Genomic DNA, 15015 nt, shown 5'->3' with positions numbered 1-15015 from the left:
GTGTTGACTGCAGCGCTGTTTATCAACCGTTCCCCGTTGGTTACCACCACCGCTGCTTTGCTGCTGCCCTTGACGTGGGACGCATCCACGTATAGGACTCCCTCCAACCGCTGCATTTTGGAATTAATCGCCTGAGCTCTGGCTTCTCTCCTGCCATCATTTTTCTCCGGTGTCATGTTTCGGGGTAAGGGCTTGGTGGTGATTGTCGCCATCCATTCAGCTGGGATGTACCTTTTGATTGTTGCTCTCTCCTTGCGCCACCCTATCTTATCCAGCACCGCGCGGCCATGATTTGTCTGGCTAAGGCGGAGTCGCTGGTTAGGCAGGTGGGCTTCTATGAGTTCGTCGACTGTGTTGTGTGCCCATATGGCTTGAAGGCGCTGGGTCGACGAATAGGTGGGTAGGCCGAGGGCTTGCTTGGTGGCCTTTCTGATGATGGTATCGAGTGTACTCTTTTGAGTTCTGTCTAGATGAAGTTTGAAATTTGCGAAGACGAGGTCTATGCACGTTCCCCTGATGGTGGTGGGGTTACGCTGACGTTCGTTCTGGACGCTCCCGACCTTGATCAGGTTGTTGTCGAACCAAAGCCGGTCGCACACGTTGCAGATGTGCCCGAAGCTCCGATCGAGGAAGTCACGCTTGAACCGCGCGTCAGCACCGTCGAAGCCCGGGCGTTGTAATGGCCTCGAACGTGTTGCTGCTCTGGCCGCAGACTCGCGTTGCCTCGTCGCTTCGGGTTTGGGAGCTGCCGCTCGACGCTGCCGTTGCGCTTCGACTTTCCGAGCCCGGAGTTCGGGGTCGGCTTGATAACACTGACATTCCAAGTCGGCGTGCCGAGCCCATGTTGCTTCCGTAGAAGTTTCCTGCCGACGCTGACGTTTACGTTCGGCTTCCCGAGCCTTCCTCTGCTCCGGAGCGGGGGCGCTGCCGCTGCAACTAGCCCCGACGTTGACGTTGTTCATGGCGTTTCGAACATCGTTGCACAGAGAGAGAATGACGGAAGCACAGCGAACGCGCGCTTTATACTCCGCCGCGACACTTGCGCCGCCTAGCGGCGTACCCTTAGAGAGAGAGGGACAGAGTGAGAGAGAGAGAGAGTTATATGCAATGATTTGCTGCGACGCACCTGTGGTGGAGAGGAGGAGAGGGGAAAGAGGGAGAGTTGCGCATGCGCAATATGGGTGCGGACGCCGCAGAACGGACACTGCCCCGAGCATAAGATGCTTTCGCATCTAAATGTCTCATTGGCCGTATGCTGTATGTGCGAGTGAAAGCACGCGAGGGCGAGGGACGCGCGCTTTCACGAGGAGCGAACGCACGGCGGAGAGCAAACGCGACTTCTCAATGGAAGGGGAGCGGTGGTCGAGGAGGGCATTGAGGCAACCTAGGCTGTGCGTGTGCGTGCCCGTTCTCCCTCTGCGGCGTATGCGCGCAGCCCTGCCGGCCTCTGCCGCCTGTGCCGCGGACTTGGAGTGTACTAGACAATGGTCGAGTGGGCCGAACGGCGCTCTGTCGCTGAGGCGCCGCTTGTGGAAAAATAGTGCGAGGGCGCTGCGAGCGAACTGGATTGGGGTGGAGACGCGCTCCGCGGCATATTCACCGTACTTTCGCTATGGGCGCCGAGGCCGATTGCTCATAGTACGCTATTAAAATAGCGCTTTATTTCAACAGCAAATTTATGTTTACACCATTTTGCCAAACATATATATTTGAGGCATAGATTATACAACGCGACGTCTTCAATTTTGCTGTCGTCAAGCGCGTCGTCTGCTAACGAGCGCACGTTCACTACGCGGCTGCTGGCGGCCGCCCAGTTTTTCTCGCAGAACCTCTGTGCAATACATTTTTTTAATGGTTTAGTTGCTTCGGTGCGCCCATGACTCTTGACGGCCGGTGCCAAATGTAGTTTTAGCCAGGTGAACTGCTGTTTTTACCACTGTCTTCTAAAAGTAAATGGTATCTCCGCACCATGAAGGCTACGTAAGAAAATTTTATTATTGATATCGTGTCATTTTACACGCGCTTCTTGTTGGTGGATATTGATCAGGGACAATGGTCGAAGAAAACAATATTAGAGTGAAATAAACCAGGTTTATTAACTGCATGGCGCGAAGAATGGCCAATGTATTTCTAGGTAATTAAATCAAAGGGTACATAGACATATATATTTACGATGTACAGGGAGTTTCAGCGAACACTTTCAAAAATTCTTAAACATTGCCCGGGGCAGATAGCACAATTCTAGTTAATGAGCTGGTCTACTCGAAGAGGCGGACATTACTTGCACAAGAAATTCAAACTGCATAATCGAATAATTACCAAAAATTCACTAATTAAGTTTCTAACCAATTACCTGATGGCCCATATTGCAATTTACAAATTGTAGCCGTGGAGTTCGCAAGGCGGATACACCTTCATAGCAGGCAAAACCATCTCATATATATATATATATATATATATATATATATAACTGAACGGCTGCGTTCAGTTATCCGGTGCACTGTCATAATGACCATAATGAAAGAATTAAAGGAACGGCATGTCTCACATACACGCAGAGATATGTGCAGATCTGTTGCGTTCCTTGCAGAAGTACGTACCACATGGGGCACCCAGTTTTAATGGGTTGCAAACATGGTGAGACTGTCAAAAACAGTCTTCCTTGTCGGAATCAAGTTAGCAGATTTACAAGGCTGCCCCAAAACGGGGCGTTTATAGTGAATGAGAGCAAGGAACTTGCTAAGCAGGACTTATTAACACCCGTCCGCTAATTCTCTCAGGAATTGCGCCTCTGCGCAACAGCCACGACTCTCCGGCAGCAAAATCATTCGGAATAACAGTCCTCACTTGCATGCAGTCACTCACCTTTGACTTTGAGATTTCAATAGCGCTGTTATGCGGTACATTTGAACGGAAATGACTATTCGGCGTCGTAGAGTATATCAATGAGACTTGCACACACACACACACACACACACACACACACACACACACACACACACACACACACACACACACACACACACACACACACACACACACACACACACACACACACACACACACACACACACATATATATATATATATATATATATATATATGTGTGTGTGTGTGTGTGTGTGTGTGTGTGTGTGTGTGTGTGTGTGTGTGTGCCGTTCCTTTGTTTCATTATGGTCGTTATGATAGCTAGTGCACCGGATAATTGAACGCAGCCGTTTATAATAAACAAGCTGCAGAGTTGAGCGGTCATACATTTGGGAACGGCATTACATTTATGCATGAAATATAGGATAAGCCGTAACGTGTTTTTCTCGGAAATCAGACTCGAGAATAATTTATGTTGTTTACACCCCCAGAAATAAGCCGAAGAACGCAGCCACCTGCTTTTTTCTTTATTTAATATAAACAAATTCTTCGGTTTTACGTGGCAAAACCACGATATTATTAAGGCACCCGGTTTAGTTTTGGCCACCTGGGGTTCTTTAACGCGCACCTAAATAGAGGTACACGAGTCTTTTTCCATTTTGTTCCCATCGAATTCCCCTACCTGGATTGAACCCGCGAGCTCCAGGGGCCGTATTCTGAAACGTTCGCCTAGGCGAAATCAGCGTGCGCGCTGATTGGCTGGTTGAACAAAATTGAATGACGTCGGGCTCAACCACCCAATCAGGTCATTCAATTTTGCTAAGAGAGCCAATCAGCGCACGCCTGAAAGCGAAAAAAGAAATTTCGCCTAGGCGAACGTTTCAGAATACGGCCCCGGTTTAGCAGCGAAACGCCCTATCCACGATATAGGCACTGATTAGGCTACCGCGCAGGCTTTTTTCTTTTTTGAAGTATCGACTGGAAAAAAAATTCCATGTACGGCTTACGGCCAAAGATTAGCATATAGAATGGCTAACAAATTACTCCGCATTCTGTTTACTCCACTTTCTTCCTTTCCTTCTCTTTTTTTTTTTTCTTTCCTTGAAGCATTGATAGGGGAAACAATTTCCACTTACGGCTTATATGGTCAAAGATGAGCATATAGAATGACTAACAAAAACTGTTTTCGGCGCTCGAGGTCCTACCGCAATAAATGACCCCGTACCTATTACTCCGCATTCTGTTACGCGAGGAAGGCGGAAACTTGAATGGAATGTTGCGGTGCAGTTTACTCTTTTTTTTATCTATAACAATGCTTCCCGTAAATCTGAGTACAAAGCGCTGGATGGGGCAGATACATGCTGTTTACTTGTTTGAATCGGCAGGCAAGAAGGTTACGTGTGTTTCTCCGTCTGTGTTTCACCAGACCTACTGATGGAAAACTATATGCGCAACAATACACACAAAAGATACATGCTGCTTGAACAACGAGAAAAATATTTTTTCTCCAAAGGGAACCGTACAATAACATAGTAGAATGAAAGCCGACACTGCGGCCGCAATGCACGCGCAATCACCGAATGGCATTAGAAAATAATAAAAATAAATAAATAAGAGAAAGAAAAGCAATTTATTCTTAAGGCATAAATACATGTAATATGCAATTATGAACCCCATTTGATCGGTCTGAACGCAAATACCAGCGCGCGAAGCAGTACGAATGACCCTGCCGAGCAGTATCGCCAGCAGTTTCTAACGGCGCGACCTTGATGAGGCGCAATCCACTTCGACCGCAGCGCCGCCCCAGTATTTTTCCACGTCGGGCGCCTCACTGCAAAGCATGCGCCGCCCCAGCCGCTCGTCCCACTCGACCATATTCTAGTACACTCTACGCGGACTCTCTCTGGGCTCTCGCCCGTCTCTTCCCTAACAGTGGGCTCTCGCCCGTCTCTTCCCTAACAGTGTCGACAACGGCGTTTAGCCGTTCCTCCACGTAGCCAGCGTTTTGAGAGCGGTTGTGTGCGGTCGCACAAACGACGCGCGCAACTTTTGTCGACGGCGGCGGCGTTTTTCCCGCGTTCGCACCTAATGCGCACGCTATTGATGATGTGTTTATGAAGAACGTGGCAACCTTTGCCGTACACCCTATAGCGGTATATCGTAGCGATCATAAGGCACTGTGTTCACTAAATAAATGAAAACCACCGGATCATATATATTTCTCATTCTTGAATAGTTCAAATAACCTCTGACACCATCACATCTTAATAGTCATAGTTGGAAATACATAATTTCCACCATAGTACAGCTTAGCTGGTCTTCCATCTCCACCCCAGTGGAAGGGCTGACAGTTTCTTGTTGCTCATTGTTTGGCAAACTGCAGCGACGGGCGGAACAAAAAATGGTTCCCGTTTGTATCCATGCTGGGGGCGAGTGCTAGTGACCGATAAGACCGAAGCGCGAGAAAGTGCCCGCCACCAAAAGAAAAGGGGCGGGGGGGGGGGGCGGTTGCATTCAGAAAGATACCCTAAGGAAAGAGCTTTATTTATTTATTTTTTTCATTGCCCATTGTTGGGACCTTCACAAGTCACAATAGCGAAAATCCCAATAGCAGGACGACGACCGCGGAGACGGCGCATACGGTCTGACCCTGATTGAAATGCAGGTCAGTGTTGAAATTTCTAACAAATGACACCAAATCAAGGAACATTTCTTAGAGCGAGAACTCTGAGGAACTGTTGACTCACTGAAATTTTGCAGCGAACCGCTGAGAGGACTTCCATGAATGTTGTCGTGAGGCGACTGTGAAAGCCGACGGCGGCGTGCTCGTTGTGAAATGTCAATCGAAAAATTTGGAGCACGCCTATACGCTTCGCCTTTAAGAGTGAAACGCGATAGCATTCAAAGATGCCTGGCTGCTTAGATGTAGATGCAGGTGTAGATGTAGTGGCACATACAGGCTTCCCGACAAATGCAGCTTTCTTTTCCCTCCAACTTCGCCTCCCCGCGCGACTGCTCAGGAGGCAAGCGCCAGTTGGATGGTGTTTTTGCAAAGAACAAACCGCGGCGCGTCCTTGTAACAATTGTACAAATGCTGGAAAATGGGTTTCTGTTTGCGCTCCCGCGTAAAAGAATCATGTTTTCTCGTATATTCAAATTACAATCCGACGCTATCACGTCTTTAGGTTGTGGTTAAGTCGTACTTAACGATTCTTCTGACGCATTTTACTTCGACGAGTTCAAATGGTTCACTAACGTCTCTGCGCTACGCGGAGGGCCTGCGTAATCGTCCCGGTACGAAATTATTTGGGGGGGACGCCGACAAAATACGCCTGCGCTGACACCGACGCCGTGGACGGTTTGTCGGCGACACGGAGCCTTTAACGCTTTCGCGTTAAAACAGCCCAAAAGGCCATTTGCGTCCGAGAACCGCATTTTTTTTTGCGTCGGAACGAAATTGTCATCGATTATAAGATGAAAACATACCTTGCGTATGCATCCCTACAATAAACAAAGCTATATCGCGCGGTATTTTTTAGTCAGTAGTTCTTATTTTTTATTGCGATAGCAATTATATGGACACTCAAAAGCAGATTTCTGCAGTCGGCGTCGTCGTCGTCACCGTCGCCGTCGCCGTCGCCGTGAGGTTCCGTATGACGTCAATGCAGAAGAAATCGTCGCCGATGATAAGTGGTTCTTGAGGGAAAGGGAAAGGTTGGCGCTATCTTCTGCAGCCCTTGAGGGAGCACGGCTCAGCGCCAACGGGGAGGGGTAAGTGGGAGCGAAAGAAGGGATAGAGTGGAGTCGCCATGGCTGGGCGAAGCAAAACCGGCAGGCATAGGCGGCACGTATCAGGCCGAGATGGAAGGCCTTGGTGTGCTGCAGAGTCTGCAGGGGTGTTGTGCCAGGCCGGTCAGGCCCGGGGTGGGGTGGGAGGCCGTGAGGCCTTCCCGCTTGTAGAAATGTCCTTAGAGGCGTGCGGAGAGCCCTGACGAGTCAAGGAACTCCACGACGCCTCGAAGTGCAGAAAGGTGGTGTCGGCCGGGGAAGAGGAGATCTTCCTCCTTGCCAGAGGGGAGGCCCAGGCGGCGGAACTCCTGCAGGAGTGGGCCCCGCTGCTGGAGGTACGCCGGGCAGGCCAGCAGGAGATGTTCGATCGTCTCCGGCTCCCCGCAGGAGCTGCAGGCCGGGGACGTCGCTCGTCCCAGTCGGTAGCTGCGTGCTGCCGTCCAGCTGCAGCCGATGCGGAGCCGGAGAAGGAGCGAGGTCTCCCTGCGAGCCAGGCCTCGCTGGGGGAGTGGTCGTGGGGGGCATCCCAGTGCCACCCGTTTGTCTGGGTGGTGGGTCGTCGCCGCGCGCCGAACGCTGTATGTGCGAGTGAAAGGGCGCGAGGGGCGCGCGCTTTCACGGGGAGTGAACGCACGGCGGAGAACAAACGCGCGTTCTGCGTCGTGCTCCCTTAAGGGCTGCAGAAGTAGGTGTCTCTTTCCTCCTTTACAATCACCATATATGTAGAGCAAACGCGCCTTCTTCCGACGCGCGAGAGGCCGTGGGGGAGGGGGAGAGGGAGGGAAGGGAGGCGACGTTTAGCTGCGGCACCAAGTGCCTATTAATAACGTCTCTTCCTTATGTATAATAAACACCTCCTATTTATATCAGAGGCTCCGGCAACAGTCACCAATGCCGCACGCATTTTGAGCGAACGCGGGCAAAACGACCACGGCGTCGACAACAGTTCTGCGTGTTGCCGGTGCTGCTGCATGTCCAAGTTTATACAGCTGATAAAGCTAATATCATTACTCTTTATAGCTCTCTACAAATTTGCTATCGCAATTGATGCTTCGCCTTTTAGGTGAAACTGCGACTACTTTTGTTTTTCACGTCGGGTTTTATCTGCTCTAGGCAGCAGGTCCGGCAGGACATTTCACGGCGGCCACGGCGAAACATGATGGCGTGGTTCGGCAGCGAAGCTTGCGTGGGAACCTCGAAGCAGCCGTGTGACATAAGTGAGAACCCGCAGGTGGCGTCTGTGATGAATCAAAAGTAAGAATAAACAGGAAACCGATCCCTAGTATTTCCGACAAAGAACCTGTGAACTCGCTTGCACAACTTCGCTGTCTTTGATGCATCAGTATCTCAGATCTACATGCATTTCCGAAGGATCTTTTTTTTTACGGGGGGGGGGGGGGGGGGGGGGGGGGCAGGGGGAGGTTTCTAACTTGTGCTCTTGTCCACCATATGAGTTCATTCGAGTTTGCACCGGTATGTACACTACTGATATGAGGTGGTCGTCACTGCGTCCGTGAGAGAGAGGTTAACCTGAGAAACGTCTGGTTTGCTGCCGTTAACACAGTGTAAAGGAAAGGGAAGTAGAATGAGAGAGAGAGAGGGAGCACTGCGTACACGATGGAGGGTGCTGAGGAGGACTATATAAGCGGTAACTGAGGGCGGTGCACTTCAAGAACTGCACTAGTGCACGAACAGCTTCTTTAACCAGCGACGGATGTGGCCACGGTCTGAGTATCTTTGACTCAGCAAATGGTCTAGAGTAAAGCCGGTTTAACGTTATCTGGGAGACACTTTTGCCCTAAACAGGCGCGTTGCCACTTAAAAGAAGGATAAGCTGTTGGTCTAGTTGACCTCGCATAGCCAATAAAAGGAATCAATAAATTTGAAGAAAATAACAAAAAATAAGACGCACTGCGCTGATGTTCGTTTCCCCTACCTTTGTGTGCGTTTCTTGTTATTTTTTTTTCTATTGCGCTAGTTACCCTCAACCTACTTTCCAAATCAGTGGAACGTGCACGTTTTGCGGTTGTCCACTATACATTTATTCCTCCCAGATATTTAAAGCGGATAGAAGCAGCAACTAATCACCGAGCGCCGATAAAGAGCGAAAAGCGGGCCCGCGTAAAACTATCACAAAAATAACAAACGTCGAGAAGTGACCACAAAAAAAGTCATAGCCCTTCACCCCTGTGAACAGGGAAGTCCAGCGAAGCTGGCCCTCTGGTGGGATTTGCTATGTTGGGGGTTTAGCTATATTGGACATTTGCTATGTTGAATTTGGCTACAAAATGGTAAACCGACCCTTTCGCTACGTACTCGGGAAAGAGGCTTCGGTGCCGGCTCCGAGTGGCACAATGAGGTATTGTTTAACACTGGAGGCCAAAGTACACGTACGGGTGCCGGCGCGCGAAAGCTCGCGCCCACACGCCTTGCATTTGCCGCGCCACGCGAGTAATAGCGGTTTGAACCTAAAAGACGCGTGCCAGCGCGTGACCACTTGGCTCGCATTTTTGTCTGGTACCTCGTGCCAAACATACCCAAGCCAAGACAAGTCATTAGCAACCATCCTGTTGTTCCTATGCCGACGCGTCTCGTTAGGCCTACCGGCGCCGGTATCGCAGAACGAACTCAGAAAGAGGACGCGCCATGCGCTCATAACTAACGTTTCAGATGAGTTTAGAGAAAGTGAAAGCTCATTCCAATAGTTTCTTGGGGTGAACGCGCGTGAGAACGTACCCATCACAAGAATTCACGCTGAAGCGGGTGCCATGGGTGCCGCCATGTTGGACAACGCTCTCTTAGCGTGCGTAAACATTAGATATCTATGCTCGAGTCGCTCATCGACGCATACTATCTGTCCTGCACCACCTGCGCATGCGCGAAGCATGTGGGCGCGAGCTTTCGCGCGCCGGCACGCATACGTGTAGTTTGGCCTTCAGACGATGGTTATACATTATTGCCCGGCCATAGCTATAGCTCGGCTGCGTATTTACAATTGCTAGTAGGTACAGCGTTTGACCGCTGGCGCCACGCTGCGCCGCTCGCGCGTACCATGTTTCTAGCCGCCGCCGTTAGAACGGAGGAGGCGTTGACGGAGAAAACGCTGGGCTGGTGGTGACTAGCCTGCTGTTGGGATCGGTGGTATTATAAACGCATTACTGTTTTGATGATCCAAATATAATCTCACTATCAGGGAGGGAGCAGTCTACCTGACTGGAGCAGTATTTTTTATTTGGGGTGTTGCTACGCTGCGCTCCGCAACACCCCAACGACCGCCGCTTCGCGTCGGCGCCCGGTACCACGGCTGCCGCCGTGGCACCGGGGTTCAAACGACCACGCTGGCAAACAGAGAGAAAAAAAAAGAAAGCGTGATATTTAAAAAAAATTCTAGCCCGGGCGGGATTCGAACCAGCGTACGCACGTTGCCAAAGCGAGCGCCGTAGCCACTCAGCCATACAGCCACTTTTTTTTTTCTTTAATGCATGGAAAATAAAGTGGAAGGTATATTACAGTGCGGACATAGCTACGCACTTAAAACTCGGGCAAACACACACATGCGTCCAACAAGTGCATCCAGTCAGGCGGAGGTTCCTGCACGGCGTACACACTTCTTATATAAGCTGCACTTTCTTGAAAGAATGATCTTGTAGATCGCGGGCTTTCGGCATGGCGATCACACATTCTAGCTCTCCATAGGCTATACAAACCCAGTACTACGAACATGTCATAGGGAGGACCGCCACTAATCTTAAACGGTAGGAATCTAATTGCGTATGGAGTGATGTCAATGTCCTTGTTAAGCGTCCGTTGGAGAATGTCCCAGAAAAATATAGCATCTGTACAGTCTATAAAACAGTGATCTATAGTTTCAGCACGTGGACACAGTCGACAGTTCGTGGACCATGGAACGAAGCAGCCCCTCGCCTTCAACCAGGTTTTAACAGGAAGTGTTTCCGTATGCAGTTTAAAGAAAAATGTTTTAGCTCCAGGAGGTATACACATTTTACGGACCCGCCAAAGTACATCCTGATAAGGCTGATTTAAATAAGGTGCACGATACAAAGGATCTGGGAAAATCGAATACACCAGTGCAGCAGAAATTTCTTTTCGACTCGCAGTGAAAATGTACTCCAGGCCGAATCTAACTTTCAAGAAAAGGAATGAATCCACAACCTCCTTGAGAAAGCCCCAAGGAGCCTGTGTGACATCTTTGGCATCTGATGACACTACTATATCAGGAAAATAACGAGCTATTCGGAGCTGTAACATTTCACGCAAAAAGGGATGATCACTGTCTCGAAAGAAAAACAGACGAGAAACAATTTGCCTGACGAAGAGATGGACTAATCCTAAACCACCTCGTTCAAGAGGGACGAACAGATTATCGCGCCGCATGGATTCGCAACTCGAGCTCCAAATAAATGTTGCAAATACGCGATGCAGTGCCTGAATACGAAGTCTTGAGCAGTGTAGTACTTGCAGCACATACATGAGACGGGAAACTAAAAACACGTTGCACACTTCAGAACGACTGAACATTGACAAATTCCGTCCTCGCCATGAATTCACTTTACTTTGTATTTTCCCTACTTCCCCCGACCAATGACTGTTGCTATTTCTATACTGTGAGAGAGGTACACCTAAATAGCACAGATCATTTTTCCATTGAATGCCTGCGTAATGTGATGGAATTGTGGCCCATAGTCCAAACCAAAAACCTGAACTTTTTTCAAAGTTAATGCTGGCACCAGAAGCCGCACAAAATTCTTCTGTAATTGCGAGAGCAGTCTTTACACTCTTTTTATCAGTACAAAAGAAGGCCACGTCGTCTGCATATGCAAGAACCCGAATCTCACTCGACGGCAGTTTAAACCCTTGGAAATTTTCTTCTTTCAGGATGCTCATACAAAGTGGCTCCAAATACAGGCAAAAGAGAAGCGGTGACAAAGGGCATCCTTGTCTTACTGATGATAAAAGCCTAATCGGATCGGAGAGAGAACCATTCACTATCAACCTCGTTGAGCCATTAGCATAACATATTTTGACACCTTTAAGGAGCTGGGATCCGATATTTATATGCTCCAGTACACCAAACAGGAACGAGTGATTCACCCTATCGAACGCCTTAGCCAGATCTAGCTGTACCATTGCTACCTGTCCAATCCCCTCGGCTACACACTCAAGCACAGATCTCGCAACATGAATGTTGGTCTGAATGGACCGACCTCTGATGCCACAGGTTTGATGATCACCTACCACAGATCTTATCACGACTTGTAAATGGTTAGCTAATACTTTTGCAAAAATTTTATAATCCACATTGCATAAGGAAATAGGCCGATATCCGTCCACTTTTTGCAATTTAGTTTCATCATTGCTTTTGGCTATGAGTACAGTGTGCCCTTCATACATTGTGGCAGGTAGGTAACCTACCTCCAAGGCTTCACGGTACACCTGAAGTAATAATGGGGACAAGAAGGAACGAAAACACTGATAAAATTCGGCAGTAAGGCCATCCGGGCCAGGCGTCTTGCCTTTCGCTAATGAATCTATGCATGCAGTTATCTCATTAATATCAATGTCATCGTTTGTATAATCATAATCGTCCTGATTTAACTGAAGCAGCAGGGATACAAATTTGGTGGCAGACACACATGTATCCAATGGCTTATGGCTTCGAAATAATTTTTGGTAATGTTCAAAAAACGCTTGAGTTATGAGGGTCGGCTCATTAACAACTATTCCACCATAGTCTATTTCTAGGATTTGTTTAGATAGCGCATGTCGGCGCTCATAACCTAGGGACCTACTGCATGGCTGTTCTTCTAGAAAACGCTGCGCTCGCGCACGCACTAGTGCACCTCTGTATTTTTCTGCGTACAAAACCTGTAACTGCGCCTTGGTGTTATGAATATCATCAATATATTCACCCGGATGTAGACATTCAAGTTCATGTAATTCCTTCAGAAGTCTATACAATTCTCTGTAGTTATTCTTTTGTTCAAAGGCCAATATTGATGATTCTTCGATAGCTATCATTTTAATTTCCTGTTTGATTAATTCCCAAACAGCAAAAGAGGCAAGTCCTTGCGACATGACAGATGAGCTATAAGCTCAGTAACACGCTTTAGGAAGCAATCGCGCGAAAGGAGTTGGTTATTAAATTTCCACAACTCCCAGCACATACGCCGGCTTTGGTATCGACGGCTACCAAAAGATGCTGAGACTAGGCAATGGTCACTGAAGAACACAGGGTGCACAGTGTAACCATGAATAAGTGATAGGGCGCTAAGCGAAACGTAAATTCGATCAAGCCTTGCATGCGAGATACCTTGGAAATGCGTGTAGCGACACCCTGCTTTTTCATGTTCCCCAATGTCCACAAGCTGATAATCACACATCAGGCGTTGCAACACATCACTACTTGGATCACGTCTCAGCCTCAATGACGCACGATCTTGCACATTACATACACAATTGAAGTCCCCAAAAAGGACCAATGCACGATCAGTAGACAAATGATGTTCTAGAGATAAAAAGAAACACTCTCGTTCACGCAGCTTGTTCGGGGCATAAACACACACAAATCTAAAGCTAATACCACTGATATCAATATCACACCATATTAGGCGCCCTTCCCTATCTGTAAACAAATGCAGCACATCACATTGTAAATGTCTTCTAACGAATAACATACAACCAGCGGAAACTCCTATTGCATGGCTTACACAAACATTATAGTCAGATAAAAATGGAGTTAGAGCTACTTCTGTGTTTTCATCGGATTCAATCTTTGTTTCTTGGATAGCAGCAATATCTAATTTCCTATTGCGTAGCAAACGAAGGAGTTGAACTTGCCGTCGCTTACTGCGTAAGCCACGGACATTTAAAGTACCAAAGTGGAAGGGAAGAGCGCCCGCCATGATTACCTATGTTGGTGCAGCGTTCACACGCTGCTCTAGGGGTGCATCACTCCCGTCTTGAGGAGGGGATGCGCTGGCGACCTTTTGCTGCACTTCAACACAAGAGACATCTGTGGGTGCAGGCGTTCCTCGGAGCGGTTTTGTCAACTTCGACACTTCGGGAACCCGGGCCTCCTTTCCCACGGACGATGGGTTGTCAGCTGGCGCTGGACGCTTCTTAGTAGCCTCACACATCAATCCAGATTCCACTGATGGCGGGCGGTCTTGAACTGGTGGCAATTCTGCCCATGACATAGTTGGTTCGTCGTCAGGCAACTTACTATCCTCCACAGCGGCAGGCTTCGGGCTAAGGCTATCGTCAGCCGATGAAGGCTTTGTCTCTTCCTGTCGATGAGCTTCAGCGGCTGTTTCACCGGTCGCATCCACAACCTCGCTCACATCCATTAGATGATCGGTGATGGTCTCATCCTCAGCTGGTCTGTTTCCACGAAGCTTGTCAGCGTAGGTTTCGATGCATGCATCTGCAATGTGACCGTAGCGGTGACAGTTGCTGCAGCGTGGTGTCCTACATTGTCGCCGGATATGCCCGACTCTGTTGCACCGTAGGCAAAGTGGTGGTCGGCCAGGAACCAAGATGAGGCACTGGTGCCCGTATATGCTCAATAGGTGAGGCAGATTACTTGCAGAGACTCCGTCCTTCAGTGTAAACGCCACGTCGCGATTAGTCATTTGCCAGCACTCCATGCCGTCACACCGCCACATTTCTCTCGTGATAGACTGCACTGTTCCATAAGGTTCTAGCGCTTCAACAATCCGTCTCTGTTCGAGGTGTGGGGGAAGCCAAAGAAGCTTCATCTTGATATTTTTGCATTCTGGGTCTATGACAAGGCACTTGAGGCCCTTCACCAGCAGCTCGCCTTTGTCGACAAGTTTCTGTTTCGCGATGCTATTAACGCATGTTACTAGCCACAAATGGCTCATCTGGTACTGTCCAGCACCGAGGATATCAGCTGCATTCAGAACTGAAAGGAGTGCATCGCGAAAGTCTGGGGCACGATATGGCCGCCCTGCCAGGTCAGCATGCAGGAAAACTGAGTTGAGAACGGTATTGCCAGTTGGTAGACGAGGGAGAACGACCTTATAATTACCGGAATCAGTAGTTGACGGGGGGTGGAATCCTCGGCCAAGGGCCGATGCGCTGTTTCCAGCAGAGCTCATCGCAGACGTGGCCGTTCGAACCGGCTTCTTCTTCTCCACTAGGCACGCTTCCAAGAGTTGCATTCGTGCAAACCATATCATTGCGTTCGAGCGCCCTCGGTGAACGGAACCACCTAGAAACGCGGTACGTGCGAGCGGCGCAGCGTGGCGCCAGCGGTTAAACGCTGTACCTACTAGCAAATGTAGTGTTGCAGCCCGGCTCGGCGTCCGCGGAACT

At 49.1% G+C, this 15015-nt stretch overlaps 1 protein-coding gene across 1 annotated transcript; it reads right to left on the bottom strand.

Moving 5' to 3' along the window:
• Positions 1 to 13586: 13586 nt before the first annotated feature.
• On the bottom strand, positions 13587 to 14813 carry LOC119444830 (uncharacterized). Its single transcript, XM_037709172.2, has one exon. The coding sequence runs from the start codon at positions 14796 to 14798 to the stop codon at positions 13587 to 13589; it is 1212 nt and encodes a 403-aa protein (XP_037565100.1). The 5' UTR covers positions 14799 to 14813.
• Between the last annotated feature and the right edge of the window lie 202 nt (positions 14814 to 15015).

This window comes from Dermacentor silvarum, chromosome 3 (assembly GCF_013339745.2).
Source record: "Dermacentor silvarum isolate Dsil-2018 chromosome 3, BIME_Dsil_1.4, whole genome shotgun sequence".
Lineage (NCBI taxonomy): Eukaryota > Metazoa > Arthropoda > Arachnida > Ixodida > Ixodidae > Dermacentor > Dermacentor silvarum.
This window is presented reverse-complemented; position numbering and strand designations above follow the sequence as displayed.

What these genes read in the sequence shown, in the direction of transcription:
- LOC119444830 (XM_037709172.2), bottom strand. Translation starts at nt 14,798, where the DNA reads ATGAGCTCTGCTGGAAACAGCGCATCGGCCCTTGGCCGAGGATTCCAC.